Genomic DNA, 20,975 nt, shown 5'->3' with positions numbered 1-20,975 from the left:
GCCTGCGGGCGGGGTGGAGCGAAGAGCCGGGAGTAGGATTTGAGTGCCCGCGAACTCCGCGGAGGCCTGCGGGAAGGGAAGGGGGCGGGGCGGTAGGGAGACCTTGAGGCCCGACAATCAGCGCGCGTAGAGCTAACCGGAGGCCCAGGCGAGCAGGGTGGTTCGGCGGGCTCGGCTGGCACCGGGGGAGGTGGGAGCCTGGCTGGGCGAGGCCGACGGAGGCGGGGGATGCTGGTGGAGGAGGGAGAGAGCGAGCGTGGCTGGGGTTGTGAGGAGACGCGCGGCGCGGAGGCGGACGGTGGGCGGGCGGTGAGGTGACCGGGATGGTGGAAGACTGACGCATGACGCAGGTCTGTTCACTCCCTTGAGTCCTAGAGACACTAGTGCCAGCCCACGAGCTTTCTGGAAGCCAGAAATAATGTTTTGACCCCCAAAAGGGAAAATCAGTTCCAAATAGAAATTCATAAATGTATCCAAATGTGACCTATTAACTGGAACGTAACCCATATACCTAAGAATTATATTTGATGTAGGATGTGGGTTCATAAATTTTATGTAATTTGGGCCGGGCGTCCAAAAGTATGTGTTTAGGGCCCTTGGAGCTCTTGAAATGGTCTTGAACTGAGTAGAAGGGTTTGGGACGGAGGTGAAAGGGTAGTGTCAGGGCTGGTTGCCTTTCAAGCGATACCAAGCTATAGGCCCTGGCCCTGGGGAGGCAGAGGATGGCCGTTTTCTAATTTACACAAAAGTTCCCCGTGGATGATGTTATAGGAAAGGGTTTGAGGAGTCTGGTTCTAAGAGTACCAGACGCACGGGGTACTCTTTCCTGACCACAAAAAGAAAGTGAACTGAAGGCTTGGCGCAGAAAGCTTTTTGGAAAGAAAGGTTACGTGAACTGGAGGTGAAAGGGTTGGGTAAGTGGCACTGGGTTTAGAGGAGGATAAGGCATCAGGGAAGTCCAGGGTCAGGGAGTTTTAAAAATGCAGAGGATGGCACCCCAGAGTGCACCACCTTTGATGAACTGAGGCCCTGAGTGAACACGTGTGAGTTAAGTAAGGCATCCCAGGATGGGGGGTTAGATTACATCCTGAACCTGCATTTTGGAGTTAAGGAAGCATCATATCTGTTGAGTTGTGTTATGGGTTTCTTCGGGATTGGTGTACCTCTTTTGCATTAAGCGCAACAAAGGAACCTTAAAGTGAACCCAAATTCTGCCACTTCTTACGTGTTATTTAAATAATTCCACCCAACACAGGAAAAAGGAAGGGTATTGGTGGCTATAGGAGGTATGAAATGAGTTTTGTATTAAAGTACATCTTTGCTTCCTCAGACAACTTAGGTGGTAAGAATGTGACGTCAGAGCAGAACTGAACATTTGGAGAATACACGCTCTTCCTTATTTATCTACTACACATCAATGCTAGATATATTTCCCTAAAACATATTACTTTTTTAAAGCAAATTCTCTCCTTAACTCTCCAACCCCCACATTTCCACCACCAAGTAGGTTACCACAGGGTTTTTCTACCTCTGCACTATTCACATTTTCCGTCAGATAATTATTTGTTTTGGGGGACTGTCCTGTGCATTGTGGAATATTTAGCAGCATCATGAAATGCCCACTAGAAGCCAATAGCATCACCCTCCCACCCCCAGTATGACAGCCAAACTGGCTCTAGACATTGACAAATGTCCCCGGGGGGCTGAATCACCCCCAGTCCAATTGAGAACTACTGGACTACAGGCTAAAGCCTACCATCTTTACCTGGCTTTCAAGTTTCTTCATTATCTGTTCCTAATCTACCGTTCCTAGAATTTCATTTAGGCTAAAAGAACCCCAGTGCAAGAGTTCTTTCTCTGGTTTCCTCCGTAGGTTATCACCTAGTCGTCTTCTTGGACACTTTCAGGGATGGAAAAGATTAAAAATCTTTACTTTGCTGGAAAGTTCTTACATCTATGATGTATTCCTGCTTACAGTTCGTATTTGTTGAGTCCGGTTCAAATCCTTTTTCCATTTGTGAAGAGTTGTGATATTAAAACTTGTAGTCACATTTCTCTCACTAAATTATCTCTTCTAGAAACAATATTCTTTCAACTCCCTCCATGTAACAGTTCATAGATCATCATGAACTTTCTGTTCTCTGAACAATATCAAGCCTGACAATGTCCTACTTAAATTATACTACCTAGAACTGAACACAGTATTCTAGATGTGGATCACACTGTTTGCACATAACAAATTATTAGTTTCATGTTTGTCCATTCTCCTTGACTCTGAGCTTAAAGGCAAAAACCAACTCTTAAGTCACCATCTTTGTCGTAGGTTTACATAGTCAAAGATTACTACGTAGTGTCTTTGCATTACTAGCACAGTGCCTGGCCCTTAGTTGGTTTTCAAAGATTTTGGTAGAATGTAGTTCCTTCTTAGATACTTTAATGTAATTTAAAATAACATTCCTTTACCTTTGGGGGAAGATATAGTACACTCTTGCCTTATAGTGACTTTCCAGTCAACTAATCCTCTACATGTTATAGATGAAAGATTGGCAAATTTTTTATGAACTAGATAATAAATATTTTAGGTTTTATGAGCCTTACAGTCTGTCACAGCTATTCTGCTCTGTCACTGTAGCACAGAAGTAGCTATAGACAATATATAAATGAATGAGTGTGGCCATTTCTAATAAAACTATTCGTGGACACTGAACTGTGAATTTCATATAATGTTCATGTGCCACAAAATATTTTGATTTTGAAAAAATATTTTAAAATGTAAAAAACGTTCTTAGTTTATGGGCCATACAAAAACAGGTGTCAGGGTAGATTTGGCTCACAGGCAGTAGTAGTTTGCCAGTCCCTGATCTAGGCCGTTCCTTGTGTGATTGATTTTTTAAGTCTGAGTATATTAAATATCTTATTCATTGCAACCTATCTTTCTAGCTTGCTCAGATCTTTTTGTGTGCTAATTCTTTCATCCAGTATATTAGCTGACATCACAGCTTTGTGTCATCTGCAAAACTGATAAACATATTTTTTCCTTCCTTAATTAACAATAATCTTGAATGGGATAAGAATAGAGGTCTTCCACAGTTCATTTTGTTCCATTAATCACCATTCTTTGAGTATTACCATTCCAAGAATTATAAATATCTACCTAAAGTACTGCCTATTACCCATCCCATATTTATTCATCTCATCCACAGGGTGTCCTGGGATGCTTTGTCTGAAGTTTTGTTGAAATGTTCAGAAATATCCCTAATAGGTAGTAACTCTATCAAGCAAACAAAAAGAAATATGTAGGTTTGGTATAACTTGTGAATTAATGGTACTGTTGCTTTCCAATTTTACTACTTTCTTACTTAGATTTTCAAAGCTATCCTTTTAATAATAATGAAATTTAGTAATTGTAGAATTTTGTTGAAAATTCACCTCCAAGTACATCAGTCTCTATTTCCAGGAATTCACCATATTTTTTTGTCTTCAAACTAAATGTTAACAGTGTTCATATAACACCTGTTCTCTGGTATCAGTAGTATTAAAAGCTGTAGTAAGATTGGCAAGAAAAAAGGCAGAATAAAAGCATATTAGAATATATGCTTTTTTCTGAACCACTGCTTTTAACACTTGACCAATCTTACCACAGCTTTTAACGCTATCAATACTAGATTTTAAAATTACAATAGAAAATGCACTTTGTGCCAATAAATATAAAAACCAGGAAGAAAGAATTTTCTCAAAATACAAATTTCAAAATGGACTCAGGAAAGTGTAGAAAGCCTGAAAAGAACTATTGAATTGAAAATAGTCAAAAATCTACATACAAACACTTAACTAGGCTTATAGGATCCAATAACCCAGCAAATAGAAAAATAAAGGAAGCTCTCCAGCTTTATGTTTGGGGTACAGTCTAAAGTCCAAATCCAGACATGGACTAAATAACAAAAAAAATTATAGGCCAATTTCACTTAGAAATATATTTGCAAAATTTCTAAAAATAATAGCAAACTGAATCCAACTATGGATAAAAATACCAATACACCTTGGCTGTGTAGATAGAGTTTATGCTGTGAATTGGGGATGCTATAACATTAGAAAATCTTGATTTAATTTATCACATTAACAACCTGTAGAAACATCTATATGATCACCTTAGTAAATGTTAGAAGAGCATTTGATAAAATTCAACGTTTATTTGTGCTTAAAAAATAAAAGCTAACAAAGAGAAGGGAATTTCTATAACCCAATGAACAGTGTCTAACAAAACCTTCAGTTAGCATCACATTTAATGGTGAAATGTTAGAAATATTCCTTGTAAAGAATAAGATTAAAAAAATGTTATTTTTTTGAAGATCTCATTTATAGTAGCAATGGAAATGATAAGGTATCTAAGAGTGAATCTAATGAAAGAGGCAAAGATATGTTCCTAGAAAACTGTAAAACAATTTAAGGACTTAAAAGAAGTCTTAAATTAATGAAAAGGTACTCCAGATCCATGGATTTGAAAACTCATTATCATAAACATGTCACTTCTCTCCCAATTAATCTGTAATGGAATTGAATTATAATTAACATCTCAGAAAATGTTTTAATATAATGTAACAAAACTATAATAAGTATAAAGCATAAACCAAAAAAATTTTGAAAATTAAGTAGGGGAATTTACCTTGCCAGATATTAAGATTTATTCTATCTTATTCTATCCTTTTGCTTTCGTATTTAGAGTGTGTCTCTTGAAAAGAGTACTTAAGTTTTGTTTTTTTTTTCTTCAGTCTTACAGTGTTTAGTTTACTAACATTTAATGGAATAATCTGTGTGTTTTTGCTTAAATCTGTCTTCTGGCTATTTATTTTCAATTTGTCCTGTCTTAATTCTTTTTTTCTTTCTTTTCTACCTTCTTTCAAATTTACCATGTATTTTATGGTATTCCATTTTTTCTTCTCTGTTGGCCTCCTTCCTATACTCTTTATGTTTTTTAGTGGTGCCTTTATCCTAAGTCTAGGATTATAACATGTATCATTAATGTCTTTTTGTTTTTAATATCTTTATTGGAGTATAGTTGCTTTACAGTGGTGTGTTAGTTTCTGCTTTATAACAAAGCGAATCAGCTATACATATATAAATATCCCCATATCTCCTCCCTCTTGCGTCCCCCTCCCACCCTCCCTGTCTCACCACTCTAGGTGGTCACAGAGCACTGAGCTGATCTCCCTGTGCTATGCGGCTGCTTCCTAGTAGCTATCTGTTTTACATTTGGTAGTATATATAAGTCCATGCCACTCTCTCACTTTGTTCCAGCTTACCCTTCCCCCTCCCCGTGTCCTCAAGTGCATTCTCACGTCTGTGTCTTAATTCCTGTCCTACCCCTAGGTTCATCAGAACCATTTTTATTTTTTAGATTCCATATATATATGTTAGCATACAGTATTTGTTTTTCTGACTTACTTCACTGTATGACAGACTCTTGGTCCATTCACCTCACTACAAATAACTCAGCTTCATTTCTTTTTATGGCTGAGTAATATTCCATTGTGTATATGTGCCACATCTTCTTTATCCATTCATCTGTTGATGGACACTTAGGTTGCTTCCATGTCCTGGCTATTGTAAATAGTGCTGCAATGAACATTGTGGTACATGATTCTTTTTGAATGATGGTTTCCTCAGGGTGTATGCCCAGTAGTGGGATTGCTTGGTCATATAGTAGTTCTATTTTTAGTTTTTTTTTTTTTTTTTTTTGGTACGCGGGCCTCTCACTGTTGTGGCCTCTCCCGTTGCGGAGCACAGGCTCCTGACACGCAGGCTCAGTGGCAATGGCTCCCGGGCCCAGCCGCTCCGCGGCATGGGGATCCTCCCGGACCAGGGAATGAACCCGTGTCCCCTGCATCGGCAGGCAGACTCTGAACCACCGCGCCACCAGGGAAGCCCTATTTTTAGTTCTTTACGGAACCTCCATACTGTTCTCCCTAGTGGCTGTATCAATTTACATTCCCACCAACAGTGCAAGAGAGTTCCCTTTTCTCCACACCCTCTCCAGCATTTATTGTTTGTAGATTTTTTTTTTTTTTACTAATAGTAGTAGTAATTTTTTTTATTAGTTTCTGCTTTATAACAAAGTGAATCAGTCATACATATACATCTGTTCCCACATCCCTTCCCTCATGCATCTCCCTCCCTCCCACCCTCCCCATCCCACCCCTCCAGGCGGTCACAAAGCACCGAGCTGACCTCCCTGTGCTCTGCGGCTGCTTCCCACTATCTATCTACCTTACGTTTGGTAGTGTGTATATGTCCATGCCTCTCTTTCGCTTTGTCACATCTTACCGTTCCCCCTCCCCATATCTTCAAGTCCATTCTCAAGTAGGTCTGTGTCTTTATTCCCGTTTTACCCCTAGGTTCTTCATGACATTTTTTTTTTAATTCCATATATATGTGTTAGCATACGGTATTTGTCTTTTTCTTTCTGACTTACTTCACTCTGTATGACAGACTCTAGGTCTATACACCTCATTACAAATAGCTCAGTTTCGTTTCTTTTTATGGCTGAGTAATATTTCATTGTATATATGTGCCACATCTTCTTTATCCATTCATCCGATGATGGACACTTAGGTTGTTTCCATCTCCGGGCTATTGTGAATAGAGCTGCAATGAACATTTTGGTACATGTCTCTTTTTGAATTATGGTTTTCTCAGGGTATATGCCTAGTGGGATTGCTGGGTCATATGCTAGTTGTATTTTTAGTTTTTTAAGGAACCTCCATACTGTTCTCCATAGTGGCTGTACCAATTCACATTCCCACCAGCAGTGCAAGAGTGTTCCCTTTTCTCCACACCCTTTCCAGCATTTATTGTTTCTAGATTTCTTGATGATGGCCATTCTGACTGGTGTGAGATGATATCTCATTGTAGTTTTGATTTGCATTTCTCTAATGATTAATGATGTTGAGCATTCTTTCATGTGTTTGTTGGCAGTCTGTATATCTTCTTTGGGAAATGCCTATTTAAGTCTTCTGCCCATTTTTAGATTGGGTTGTTTGTTTTTTGCTATTGAGCTGCATGAGCTGCTTATAAATTTTGGAGATTAATCCTTTGTCAGTTGCTTCATTTGCAAATATTTTCTCCCCTCTGAGGGTTGTCTTTTGGTCTTGTTTATGGTTTCCTTTGCTGTGCAAAAGCTTTGAAGTTTCATTAGGTCCCATTTGTTTATCTTTGTTTTTATTTCCATTTCTCTAAGAGGTGGGTCCAAAAAGATCTTGCTGTGATTTATGTCATAGAGTGTTCTGCCTATGTTTTCCTCTAAGAGTTTGATAGTGTCTGGCCTTACATTTAGGTCTTTAATCCATTTTGAGCTTATTTTTGTGTATGGTGTTAGGGAATGATCTAATCTCATACTTTTACATGTAGCTGTCCAGTTTTCTCAGCACCACTTATTGAAGAGGCTGTCCTTTCTCCACTGTACATTCCTGCCTCCTTTATCAAAGATAAGGTGACCATATGTGCGTGGGTTTATCTCTGGGCTTTCTATCCTGTTCCATTGATCTATCTTTCTGTTTTTGTGCCAGTACCACACTGTCTTGATTACTGTAGCTTTGTAGTATAGTCTGAAGTCAGGGAGCCTGATTCCTCCAGCTCCGTTTTTCGTTCTCAAGACTGCTTTGGCTATTCGGGGTCTTCTGTTTTCCAAACAAATTTTGAAATTTTTTGTTCTAGTTCTGTGAAAAATGCCAGTGGTAGTTTGATAGGGATTGCATTGAATCTGTAGATTGCTTTGGGTAGTAGAGTCATTTTCACAATATTGATTCTTCCAATCCAGGAGCATGGTATATCTCTCCATCTATTTGTATCATCTTTAATTTCTTTCATCAGTGTCTTATAATTTTCTGCATACAGGTCTTTTGTCTCCTTAGGTAGGTTTATTCCTAGATATTTTATTCTTTTTGTTGCAGTGGTAAATGGGAGTGTTTTCTTGATTTCACTTTCAGATTTTTCATCATTAGTGTACAGGAATGCCAGAGATTTCTGTGCATTAATTTTGTATCCTGCTACTTTACCAGATTCATTAATTAGCTCTAGTAGTTTTCTGGTAGCATCTTTAGGATTCTCTATGTATAGTATCATGTCATCTGCAAACAGTGACAGCTTTACTTCTTCTTTTCCAATTTGGATTCCTTTTATTTCCTTTTCTTCTCTGATTGCTGTGGCTAAAACTTCCAAAACTAAGTTGAATAAGAGTGGTGAGGGCTTCCCTGGTGGCGCAGTGGTTGAGAGTCCGCCTGCCGATGCAGGGGACACAGGCTCGTGCCCCGGTCCGGGAAGATCCCACATGCTGCGGAGCTGCTGGGCCCGTGAGCCATGGCCGCTGAGCCTGCGCGTCCGGAGCCTGTGCTCTGCAAAGGGAGAGGCCACAACAGTGAGAGGCCCGTGTACCGCAAAAAAAAAAAAAAAAAAGAGTGGTGAGAGTGGGCAGCCTTGTCTTGTTCCTGATCCTAGTGGAAATGGTTTCAGTTTTTCACCATTGAGGACGATGTTGGCTGTGGGTTTGGCATATATGGCCTTTATTATGTTGAGGAAAGTTCCCTCTATGCCTACTTTCTGCAGGGTTTTTATCATAAATGGGTGTTGAATTTTGTCGAAAGCTTTCTCTGCATCTATTGAGATGATCATATGGTTTTCTTCAATTTGTTAATATGGTGTATCACATTGATTGATTTGCGTATATTGAAGAATCCTTGCATTCCTGGAATAAACCCCACTTGATCATGGTGTATGATCCTTTTAATGTGCTGTTGGATTCTGTTTGCTAGTATTTTGTTGAGGATTTTTGCATCTACGTTCATCAGTGATATTGGCCTGTAGTTTTCTTTCTTTGTGACATCCTTGCCTGGTTTTGGTATCAAGGTGATGGTGGCCTCGTAGAATGAGTTTGGGAGTGTTCCTCTCTCTGCTATATTTTGGAAGAGTTTGAGAAGGATAGGTGTTAGCTCTTCTCTAAATGTTTGATAGAATTCGCCTGTGAAGCCATCTGGTCCTGGGCTTTTGTTTGTTGGAAGATTTTTAATCACAGTTTCAATTTCAGTGCTTGTGATGGGTCTATTCATATTTTCTATTTCTTCCTGATTCAGTCCTGGCAGGTTGTGCATTTCTAAGAATTTGTCCATTTCTTCCAGGTTGTCCATTTTATTGGCATAGAGTTGCTTGTAGTAATCTCTCATGATCTTTTGTATTTCTGCAGTGTCAGTTGTTACTTCTCCTTTTTCATTTCTAATTCTATTGATTTGAGTCTTCTCCCTTTTTTTCTTGATGAGTCTGGCTAATGGTTTGTCAATTTTGTTTATCTTCTCAAAGAACCAACTTTTAGTTTTATTGATCTTTGCTATCGTTTCCTTCATTTCTTTTTCATTTATTTCTGATCTGATCTTTATGATTTCTTTCCTTCTGCTAACTTTGGGGGTTTTTTGTTCTTCTTTCTCTAATTGCTTTAGGTGCAGGGTCAGGTTGTTTACTCGAAATGTTTCCTGTTTCTTAAGGTGGGATTGTATTGCTATAAACTTCCCCCTTAGAACTGTTTTTGCTGCGTCCCATAGGTTTTGGGTCGTCGTGTCTCCATTGTCATTTGTTTCTAGGTATTTTTTGATTTCCTCTTTGATTTCTTCAGTGATCACTTCGTTATTGAGTAGTGTATTGTTTAGCCTCCATGTGTTTGTATTTTTTACAGATCTTTTCCTGTAATTGATGTCTAGTCTCATAGCATTGTGGTTGGAAAAGATACTTGATACAATTTCAATTTTCTTAAATTTACCAAGGCTTGATTTGTGACCCAAGATATGATCTATTCTGGAGAATGTTCCATGAGCACTTGAGAAAAATGTGTATTCTGTTGTTTTTGGATGGACTGTCCTATAAATATCAATTAAGTCCATCTTGTTTAATGTATCATTTAAAGCTTGTGTTTCCTTATTTATTTTCATTTTGGATGATCTGTCCATTGGTGTAAGTGGGGTGTTAAAGTCCCCTACTATGAGTGTGTTACTGTTGATTTCCCCTTTTATGGCTGTTAGTATTTGCCTTATGTATTGAGGTGCTCCTATGTTGGGTGCATAAATATTTACAATTGTTATATCTTCTTCTTGGATCGATCCCTTTATTGTTATGTAGTGTCCTTCTTTGTCTCTTCTAATAGTCTTTATTTTAAAGTCTATTTTGTCTGATATAAGAATTGCTACTCCAGCTTTCTTTTGATTTCCATTTGCATGGAATATCTTTTTCCATCCCCTTACTTTCAATCTGTATGTGTCTCTAGGTCTGAAGTGGGTCTCCTGTAGACAGCATATATATGGGTCTTGTTTTTGTATCCATTCAGCCAATCTGTGTCTTTTGGTGGGAGCATTTAGTCCATTTACATTTAAGGTAATTATTGATATGTATGTTCCTATTCCCATTTCCTTAATTGTTTTGGGTTCGTTATTGTAGGTATTTTCCTTCTGTTGTGTTTCTTGCCTAGAGAAGTTCCTTTAGCATTTGTTGTAAAGCTGGTTTGGTGGTGCTGAACTCTCTCAGCTTTTGCTTGTCTGTAAAGGTTTTAATTTCTCCATCAAATCTGAATGAGATCCTTGCTGGGTAGAGTAATCTTGGTTGCAGGTTTTTCTCCTTCATCACTTTAATTATGTCCTGCCACTCCCTTCTGGCTTGTAGAGTTTCTGCTGAGAGATCAGCTGTTAACCTGATGGGGATTCCCTTGTGTGTTATTTGTTGTTTTTCCCTTGCTGCTTTTAATATGATTACTTTGTGTTTAATTTTTGACAGTTTGATTAATATGTGTCTTGGCATATTTCTCCTTGGATTTATTCTGTATGGGACTCTCTGTGCCTCCTGGACTTGATTAACTATTTCCTTTCCTATATTAGGGAAGTTTTCAACTATAATCTCTTCAAATATTTTCTCAGTCCCTTTCTTTTTCTCTTCTACTGGAACCCCTATAATTCGAATGTTGGTGCGTTTAATGTTGTCGCAGAGGTCTCTGAGACTGTCCTCTGTTCTTTTCATTCTTTTTTCTTTATTTTGCTCTGCATCAGTTATTTCTACTATTTTATCTTCCACCTCAGTTATCCATTCTTCTGCCTCAGTTATTCTGCTATTGATCCCATCTAGAGTATTTTTCATTTCATTCATTGTGTTTTTAATTGATGCTTGATTCATCTTTAGTCCTTCTAGGTCCTTGTTAACTGTTTCTTGCATTTTGTCTATTCTATTTCCAAGATTTTGGATCTTGGAAATAGAATCTTGGATCATCTTTACTATCATTATTCTGAATTCTTTTTCAGGTAGACTGCCTATTTCCTCTTCATTTGTTAGGTCTGGTGGGTTTTTATCTTGCTCCTTCTCCTGCTGTGTGTTTTTCTGTCTTCTCATTGTGCTTATCTTACTGTGTTTGGGGTCTCCTTTTTGCAGGCTGCAGGTTCATAGTTCCCGTTGTTTTTGGTGTCTGTCCCCAGTGGCTAAGGTTGGTTCAGTGGGTTGTGTAGGCTTCCTGGTGGAGGGGACTAGTGCCTGTGTTCTGGTGGATGAGGCTGGATCTTGTCTTTCTGGTGGACAGGTCCACGTCTGGTGGTGTATTTTGGGGTTTCTGTGGAGTTTTTATGATTTTAGGCAGCCTCTCTGCTAATGGGTGGCGTTGTGTTCCTGTCTTGCTAGTTGTTTGGCATAGGGTGTCCAGCACTGTAGCTTGCTGGTCGTTGAGTGAAGCTGGGTGCTGGTGTTGAGATGGAGATCTCTGGAAGATTTTTGCCATTTGATATTATGTGGAGCTGGGAGGTCTCTTGTGGACCAGTGTCCTGAAGTTGGCTCTCCCACCTCAGAGGCACAGCACTGACTCCTGGCTCCTCAATTTGGGATGATTCGTTTTCTATTCATGTATTCCACAGATGCAGGGTACATCAAGTTGATTGTGGAGCTTTAATCTGCTGCTTCTGAGGTTGCTGGGAGAGATTTCCCTTTCTCTTCTTTGTTCTCACAGCTCCCGGGTCTCAGTTTTGGATTTGTCCCCACCTCTCCGTGTAGGTCGCCGGAGGGCGTCTGTTCTTCGCTCAGAGTGGACAGGGTTAAAGGAGCAGCCGCTTCGGGGACTCTGGCTCACTCAGGCCGGGGGGCAGGGAGGGGCATGGAGTGCGGGTGGAGCCTGCAGCGGCAGAGGCCGGCGTGACGTTGCACCAGCCCGAGGCGCGCCGTGCGTTCTCCCAGGGAAGCCGTCCCTGGATCCCGGGACCCCGGCAGTGACGGGCTGCACAGGCTCCCCGGAAGGGGGACGTGGACAGTGACCTGCACTCGCACATAGGCCTTGCGGCGGCGGCAGCAGCTCCAGCGTCCCACGCCCATCTCTGGGGTCCGCGCTTTCAGCCGCGGCTCGCGCCCATCTCTGGAGCTCCTCCAAGCAGCGCTCTTAATCCCCTCTCCTCGCGCACCAGGAAACAGAGAGAAGAAAAAGTCTCTTGCCTCTTCGGCAGGTCCAAACTTTTTCCCGGACTCCCTCCCGGCTATCTATGGCACATTAGCCCCTTCAGGCTGTGTTCACGCCGCCAACCCCAGTCCTCTCCCTGTGCTCCGACTGAAGCCCGAGCCTCAGCTCCCAGCGCCGCCCGCCCCGGCGGGCGAGCAGACAAGCTTCTTGGGCTGGTGAGTGCCGGTTGGCACCGATCCTCTGTGCGAGAATCTCTCCGCTTTGCCCTACCCAGGTACGTGGGGAGTTTCTTGCCTTTTGGGAGGTCTGAGGTCTTCTGCCAGTGTACGGTAGGTGTTCTGTAGGAGTTGTTCCACGTGTAGCTGTATTTCTGGTGTATCTGTGGGGAGGAAGGTGATCTCCGCGTCTTACTCTTCCGCCATCTTCCCCGGAAGTCTAAATGCTGGAGTAGGTAGACAGTTTCACTGGAGAAAGCAGCCTAGGCTCCGAACTCGCTTTTGTCTTTAGCACAAAGGCAGGACTCCAAATGACTTTATTTTAAGTTTTTAATTTTTAAAAAGTTTTTATATTTATATTTTTATTGAACTATAGTTTCTCTACAATATTATCTTAATTTCAGGTGTACAGTATAGTGATTCAGTATTTTTACAGATTATACTCCACTAAAAGTTATTAAAAGATAATGGCTATAATTCCTTGTGCTATTCAGATGACTTTGCATGTTTGACACTGTGTTTCAAAGAACAGTAGACACTGAAGTAGATAATGTTTTTTTCCCAGAGAGAACACACCATTTTCTTTGTCTGGTAGCTAGGATAAGGGGCAGATTATTTCAGTCCAACTAAGGGTTATGCTGGGATTGTACCAAGTTGTAGTTTTATTTAAATTGTTTCAGTTTACCTCTGATTTCACATATTTGAGAGTGAGATCAGTTCCTTCCTTCATCAGGGCTTTGGGATCTAAGTACTGAAGACCATAGAAATCTTTCTTTGCTTTTTAGCTCACACCCAGTTTCCTGTGAAACTCCACTTAGGGGTTGATTTCCTTGATCTGATTAAGTGTTGAGCTGGGTGGGGGCTGGGTTACTTAGTTGCACTTCAACTCTGCTATAATAACAAATGGCTAAATCTCAAACACATAATGATGAGTGAAAGAAGCCAGATACAAATGAGTACAAACTATGATTTCCATGTACATGAAGTTCAGGTGAAATTAATCTGTAGATTAAAAATAAGAACCACGCTACCTTTGGGAAGGAGAGGGGGTAGTGACTAGGCGAGGGCATAAGAAGGGCTTGTCTCAAATGCTGGTGATGTTCTCTCTTTACCTGGGTGTTGGTTACCTGGGTGTGTTTACTTTGTGAAAATCTATTGCACCATATACTTATGATTTGTGTTCATTTCTCTATGTGTGTTATAGTTCAAAAACAAAAGAGAAAGTGTGTATGGTGGGGGAGGAACTCTTGCACAAAAAAACAAAGTTAAAAAGAAAAATCAAGCTGTAGAATAGAAGATATTTGCAATGCTATAACAAAGGACTTGTATCCAGGATATTTTGTTTTAAATTTTTCTACAAATCAAAAAGAAAAGGACAGAAGGAGAAAAAGCAACCCAATAGAAAATGAGCAAAGGATAAGAAAAAGCAAATAGGAGAAGAAGAGGCCTGAATAGCCCATAAACATGAAAAGGTATTCAGCCTCACTAGTAATCCTGGAAATACAAATTAAAACCTTATTGAGGGCTTCCCTGGTGACACAGTGTTTAAGAATCCGCCTGTCAATGCAGGGGACACGGGTGGGACCCCTGGTGCGGGAAGATCTCACATGCTGCGGAGCAACTAAGCCCATGTGCCAGAACTACTGAGGCTGCACTCTAGAGCCCACAAGCCACAACTACTGAGCCCATGTGCCGCAACTACTGAAGCCCGTGTGCCTAGAGCTTGTGCTTCACAACAAGAGAAGCCACCGCAATGAGAAGCCCACGCACCACAATGAAGAGTAGCCGCCGCTCACCACAACTAGAGAAAGCCCGCATGCAGCAGTGAAGACCCAACACAGCCAAAAATAAATAAATAAAATAATTTTTTAAAAAAACCTTATTGCGATACCATTTCACACCAGTGAGATTGGCTAAAGCTAAAATGTCTAACAATGCCAAGTTGGTGAGAATATGAGGGAGCAGAAAGTTTCATACACTGCTAATGGTAATGTAAATTGTTATAATTTAGAGATCAAATAGATCAGTTATTGACTTGGAGATACAGTGATTCTAAATTTCTACAATTCTTCTACAAAGAAAGTACTCTTTATTATAAAGATCTTCTCCCACATTTGCCAATGGATACATGCACAAGGATGTGGATTGCAAATTTGTTTATAGTAGCAAAAAATTGGGAACAGACCTAAATATCCATCATTAGAGAAATGGAGAAATACCTCACAGCAGTTAAAATGAATAAAGTAGATTTACATGTATCAGCATAGTAAAATCTTGAAAACATAATATTGAATGAAAAAAGCAAGTAGCAAGGGGTATATATACTGTGAAAACATCTAAGTTTTAAAAGAACAGTACATATTGATACATATATGGTAAAAGTATAAAAATATAGTCAGGGACTTCCCTGGCGGTCCAGTGGTTAAGACTCTGCACTTCCACTGCAGCGGGCGGGTTCGATCTCTGGTTGCGGAACTAAGATCCCGCATTCTGCGTGACTTGGCCAATAAATAAATAAATAATTAATTAAAAATATAGGAAGGTTATTCACCAATTTCAGAATAGCTGTTACCACTGGACAAGGAAGCGAATAAGGACAGTAAGGGTCTACTTATTTCTTTAAAAAAAAAGTACCTATGGAAAAATGTTAACATCAAATCTGGGAAGTCAGTACATAGCTGTTTAATAAGTGTAATATTTGCTCTACCTTGTTTATTTGAAATAGTTCTTTTTTTTTTTTTAAGTTAGACTGGGGCTAGGCTGTGAGGTGTATTGGAAGCCTTTCTTCCTTTTCCAAACACTCTTCATCTTTTAATTCTTTATAGATACAGCTTTCCCCATCACTTTGCATCTATATATTGGTTTGTGCCTTACCACCAGTAGATCAAGGAGAACGGTGAGTTCTGATATAATCTTCTATGGTCTTCCTTGTGTCTTACCCTCCAGGGTTCATAGTAGAGCTCAACAGTATCTTTTCACTATGCTTTTTATCAGACTTAAAATATTACTCTCAAACAGAAATGTATTTAAGTTCATGAACCAAGTGACTGATTTAGAATTTAAAAATAAGTGAAAAGTTATCTTCTCTCATTTCACATTTCTGCTCAAAAAAAAATACCGATCGTAAAGTATTTTTTAAGATGTAAATAATATTGCTTACTATTTCAATTGATAAGTGTATGGATAAATAGTTACAAAGCGTCTGTTTTTATACTCTTCATTTTTTTAAATTTCTGAATTATAACTATATAAACACTTTTTAAAATCTTACCTACTAAGTCGTGTCACTCTAGCGTATTAACTATTTCCATATAATTATTGAGGGTTTTTAATTTTAGAAACAGAAAAATTATGTTGGTGTCAGGGACTTCTTTTGTGGAGTAGAGTAGTGCAAATACTCATATCTCACAGGTTATCCCTGGGAGAGGTCAGAAGTTTACATAAGTAAATAAACATGTTAAGAGTCCCTCCCACTTGTTGAATAACTTGGTTGGTAAGCTATGTGCTAGGCAACAGGCTTTCTCTCTCTTCCTTTGCTCAAGATAAAATTCAGAGAATAAAAAGGTTGCTTTTGTTGTTTTGTTTTGTTTTCCTTGCAGGTTAAATACTTTAAGATGAGAAACACTGATGTTTGTTTGAGCTCTGAAGGGACTGAAGTGATTTTAGCTACATCAAGTGATGAAAAACACCCACCTGAAAATATAATTGATGGGTAAGAGTTACTGTTCTTTCTTCCTTAAAGTCTTAATATTAGGTCAGTGAACCCCCTGAGTACTGAGATTATGTGTTTTACAACAACTAGCACTGTTAAACATAGTTTAATAAGTGTCTGGTGAACTAAATTACCTGACTACCCACTTTAGTACCATTCCTGGAGCTAATTCAGTTGTGTATATTTAGGGTCTTGATCCTTTTTTTTTTAAATTTCTTTATTTAATTTCTTTATTTTTGGCTGTGTTGGGTCTTCATTGCTGCATGTGGGCTTTCCCTAGTTGTGACGAGCGGGGGCTACTCTTAGTTGCGGTGCACGGGCTTCTCATTGCGGTGGCTCCTCTCATTGTGGAGCACAGGCTCTAGGTGTGTGGGCTTCAGTAGTTGTAGCATGTGGGTTCAGTAGTTGTGGTATGTGGGCTCTAGAGCACAGGCTCAGTAGTTGTGGTGCACGGGCTTAGTTGCTCTGCGGCATGTGGGATCTTCCCTGACCAGGGCTCGAGCCCATGTACCCTGCCTTGGCAGGTGGATTCTTAACCACTGTGCCACCAGGGAAGTCCCTGATCCTTTTCTTTATGAATTCCTAAACTGAACTTTTTATAAAAATAGTTTTTAAAGATGTAGTCTAACAAGGCAAAACTTCAAACAACAGCTATCTCATTTTATGGAAGTATACATTTTAATATCTGGTTATGGTTTTATTCCAAGTTTTTCTTGGTAAATAGGAATATAAACAGTATGACTTACTATCTACTGCCTATTTTCTTTCTGGTCTAAGCAACATCTTTGCTGAACTGAATGCTTCACTTCTTGCTATCCACCTGCATTGTTTGGTTCTCAGCCTCTTGATATCATTCCAGTTACCACTCTTCACTGTTCTAGGTAGGGATAGATATCATTCTCAGACTTTTAAATTCCAGGAAAAAAGTAGTTAATAGAAGAACTTCTTTTTTTAAAAAAATTGAGGTATATGGGACTTACCTGGTGGTCCAGTGGTTAAGGCTCTACACTTCCATTACAGGGGGGTGTGGGTTCAATCCCTGGTTGGGGAAGTAAGTTCCCGCATGCCGCAGCCAAAAATTTTTTTTTAAAAATTGAAGTATAGTTGCTTTACAATATTATGTAAGTTTCTGGTGTACACTGTAGCAATACACAATTTTTAAAGGTTATACTCCATTTATAGTTATTATAAAATATTGGCTATAATTCCTGTGTTGTACAATATATCCTTGTAGCTTAATTATTTTATACATAGTAGTTTGTACCTCTTAGTCCCCCAGCCCTATCTTGCCCCTCTCCACTTCCCTCTCCCCACTAGTTTGTTCCCTTTATCTGTAAGTTTCTTTCTTTTTTATTATATTCAGGAGTTTGTTTTATTTTTTAGATTCTGCATATAAGTGGTATACAGTATTTGTCTTTCTCTGTCTGACTTAATTCATTAAGCAAATACCCTCCAATTCCATCCAAGAAAAACTCCTTTTTTAATAGTTCTGGCAATTTTATTACCCTCTTGAGTTCTCTTTCTTGGTATTTGTACAGTGATCTGAGTTTGACTTATGGAATCATATAATTTTAGAGCTGGAAGGACTTATGAGTTCATCTTATCGAAACCTTTCATTTAGACTTGTGGTAAGAGAGATCTAAAGAGGTCAGGTACTAGTTTTAACTATTGAAGGCAGAGCCAGTTGTAACATAGATCTCACGGCTCTTTGCGTTCTATTGTGAGGTCCATGTATCTGTATAAAATTCTAGCAATTGGACCTGTTCCTTTAAGCCCAGTTCTTACCTCCTCTCTGACTGACATCTGTCCCTTTCCCTCAGGTAGGATAGTTTCCCTTTTTGGTGGGCTCCAGTAGAATTTGATATATACCTCTATTATCTTATTTATTCCTTTATTATATAATTATTTATTTTTAATGTATGTCTCCCCTCTCAACTGGAAATTTCTAGAAGTCAGAGACTATGACTTCATCTTTGGCTCCACAGTGTCTTAAAATATTTGTGGAGTAGCTTGTGAATTAGACCATCAAAGATTAGTCATACATACACTCACACTTATACACATATACATACACACATACTTACATATATGCATCTGTTAATATATATTTGCATAGGGCTTTATAGTTTTATAGGTGTTATGTCATTTAACCCTCACAGTAAGCTTGGGGAGTAAGAGGCCAAAAAAAAAGTGTTTTCAACCTCATTATAAAGATGATAAAAAAAATGATTAGAGGTAAAATGACTTACTCAAAATCATACAGATAAGCAAGTGTCAGAATCAAAACTAACACTCATGTCTTCTAACTCCCAGTTTCTAAAACTTAAGGTTTGAATAAAAAACTTAATATATGTGCCTCTTAATCCTTCTTAGTTTTTTATTTCCTGAAATTCAGGTAATAGTTATTTATCTCACTCTGCCTTAGAGTAGAGATATAAATGTGGGAACTGCTATGAGGATCACAGACCTATAGAGATTTACCTTAAATCGTTTGCCAGAAATAGAGATCTTTCCAAAAATACTCCTTGTCTTTGATTGGAGATAAATCAAATTTTCAAGGCAAGATCAATTTACCTTACACCCTTTTGGTGACCTTTCTTTCAAGGGAATATGTTTATAGATCATTAAAATTGGCTGTTATATGTAACATAATATTTTAGACTTTATCAGTCCATACTAATGAATAAGTACATAATATTTTTTAGATTAGACAAAGACCCTTAATACAGAAAACTATATGGAGTAAAGTAGTTACTGAGCTGATAACTGAACAGAGCACATCAGAGACTTTTAATTCATATGCATTTCCAACAAATACAATTAGATTTTATATAGTAGATAGTAAAATTTATTCTTTGCTCATAAGTTGATTTATCTAAATGGAAGTAACAATAGAATTATTTGGAGAAAACAGTGCTATAAATTTGCCCCTAATGGATAGTGCTCCCAATTCTCAATTTCCTCAGAAATAGAGTTTTAAAAAGTGATTACATTTCTACTTCCTCTTGACTCTACTTTTGACCACTGGTATTTAACATGTCAATGAAAAAGGAGAAAAATTCTACATAAAAAAAATGAGTTAGAAAAAGTAGAAGAGAGAGAGAATTGGTTCCTTTGGCATAATGTAAAAGAATGAGAGATTTACAGTTAAAATTCCTGGGTAAGTGAACTATGTGTGTTACTTTGGGCTAAGAACATATGTGTTATTCTTTGAGCCTCAGTTTCCTGGTCTGAAAAATGGGGATAATACCACCTTCCCTGACTACCTCAGAGTTGTGAAAAAATTACATGACTTTTTTTATTATCACATGAGATGATAGATGTTGAACAGTCAATGGCTATAAGGCCTTGTTTTAAAGGAAGCTAGTATTTTGATGACTTCATTTTACTTAATTACAGGAATTCAGTTATGTTATTTTAAAATCCAAGTGCATCTCTACATATCTTTATGTTATTACTTTGATCATGTTCATTAAAAGCACCCAAGAAAAAACAGGGCAAGTAAAAATTGTTTAATTTATTTAAATAAATAAAATTTTAAACCATATAAATATAAATAAAAAGAAATTGTGAAATAGTAAACATAGTATAAAAAAATCAAGAATTGTGAGTTAGAGACCTGGATTCTGTTTTTTTCTTTTTTGTAACACCTTTATTGACATATTATTCTCATACCATAAAATTCAACCATTTAAGATATACAATTCAGGGCCTCCCTGGTGGCGCAGTGGTTGAGAGTCCGCCTGCCGATGCAGGGGATACGGGTTCGTGCCCCGGTCTGGGAGGATCCCATATGCCGCGGAGCGGCTGGGCCCGTGAGCCATGGCCGCTGGGCCTGCGCATCCGGAGCCTGTGCTCCGCAACGGGAGAGGCCACAACAGTGAGAGGCCCACATAACGCAAAAAGGGAAAAAAAAAAAAAAAAAAAAAAAAAAGATATACAATTCAGTGGCTTCCAGCATATTCAGAGTTATGCAGCCATCTGCACAATCCATTTCAGCACCCCAAAAAGAAACCTCACACACTTTCATTGTCATCCCCTATCCCCATGAGCCCTAGACAACCACAGATCTACTTTCTGTCCCTACAGATTTGCTTATCCAGACATTCATATCAATAGAATAATACATATGTTGTCTTTGGACTGCCTTCTTTCACTTACATGTTTTCAAGGCTCATCCATGTTGTAGCATGTATCAGTGCTTCATTCATTTTTATTGCCAAATAATTCCATTGTATGTATATGGCAAATTTTATTTACCCATTCATCAGTTGATGGATATCGGAATTGTTTCTACTTTTTGGCTGAATTTTCCCCAGTTTTATTAAAGAATACCAACTCACAGATCCAAGGAACTCAGCAAACCCCAAGCAGGATGAATAAGAGACCATATCATAGCCAAACCACTGAAAAACAAAGATAGAAAAAAATTTTTAAACAACTGGAGCAAAAAAATACATTACATACAGGGGTACAGTGGTACCAGTGACATCCAACTTTGCATCTCAAGCAATGGAATTCAGGTGACAATGGAACCGTATCTTTAAAATGCTGGGGAAAAAGGAGAAACAAACAAATAAGAAACGTGTCAACC

At 38.8% G+C, this 20,975-nt stretch overlaps 1 protein-coding gene across 6 annotated transcripts in view; it reads left to right on the top strand.

The window, feature by feature from the left end:
- The first annotated feature begins 54 nt into the window (after positions 1–54).
- The window catches only part of IFT25 (intraflagellar transport 25), a 33,967-nt gene continuing 13,046 nt past the window's right edge, over positions 55–20,975 (top strand). Inside the window, exons 1-4 of one of the 6 annotated variants that reach the window (XM_060083758.1) lie at positions 55–157; positions 12,058–12,728; positions 15,495–15,565; positions 16,269–16,381. In XM_060083758.1, coding sequence (XP_059939741.1) covers positions 16,284–16,381 — 98 coding nt within the window. In that variant the 5' untranslated portion in view covers positions 55–157; positions 12,058–12,728; positions 15,495–15,565; positions 16,269–16,283. Of the gene's footprint in view, positions 191–288; positions 351–12,057; positions 12,729–14,120; positions 14,142–15,494; positions 15,566–16,268; positions 16,382–20,975 lie in introns of those variants that run through there. The other 5 variants (XM_060083768.1, XM_060083777.1, XM_060083792.1 and 2 more) reach the window with 5 other exon arrangements.

The sequence above is a fragment of the Mesoplodon densirostris genome, chromosome 2, assembly GCF_025265405.1.
Source record: "Mesoplodon densirostris isolate mMesDen1 chromosome 2, mMesDen1 primary haplotype, whole genome shotgun sequence".
In the NCBI taxonomy this organism is placed as follows: Eukaryota; Metazoa; Chordata; class Mammalia; order Artiodactyla; family Ziphiidae; genus Mesoplodon; species Mesoplodon densirostris.
This window is presented reverse-complemented; position numbering and strand designations above follow the sequence as displayed.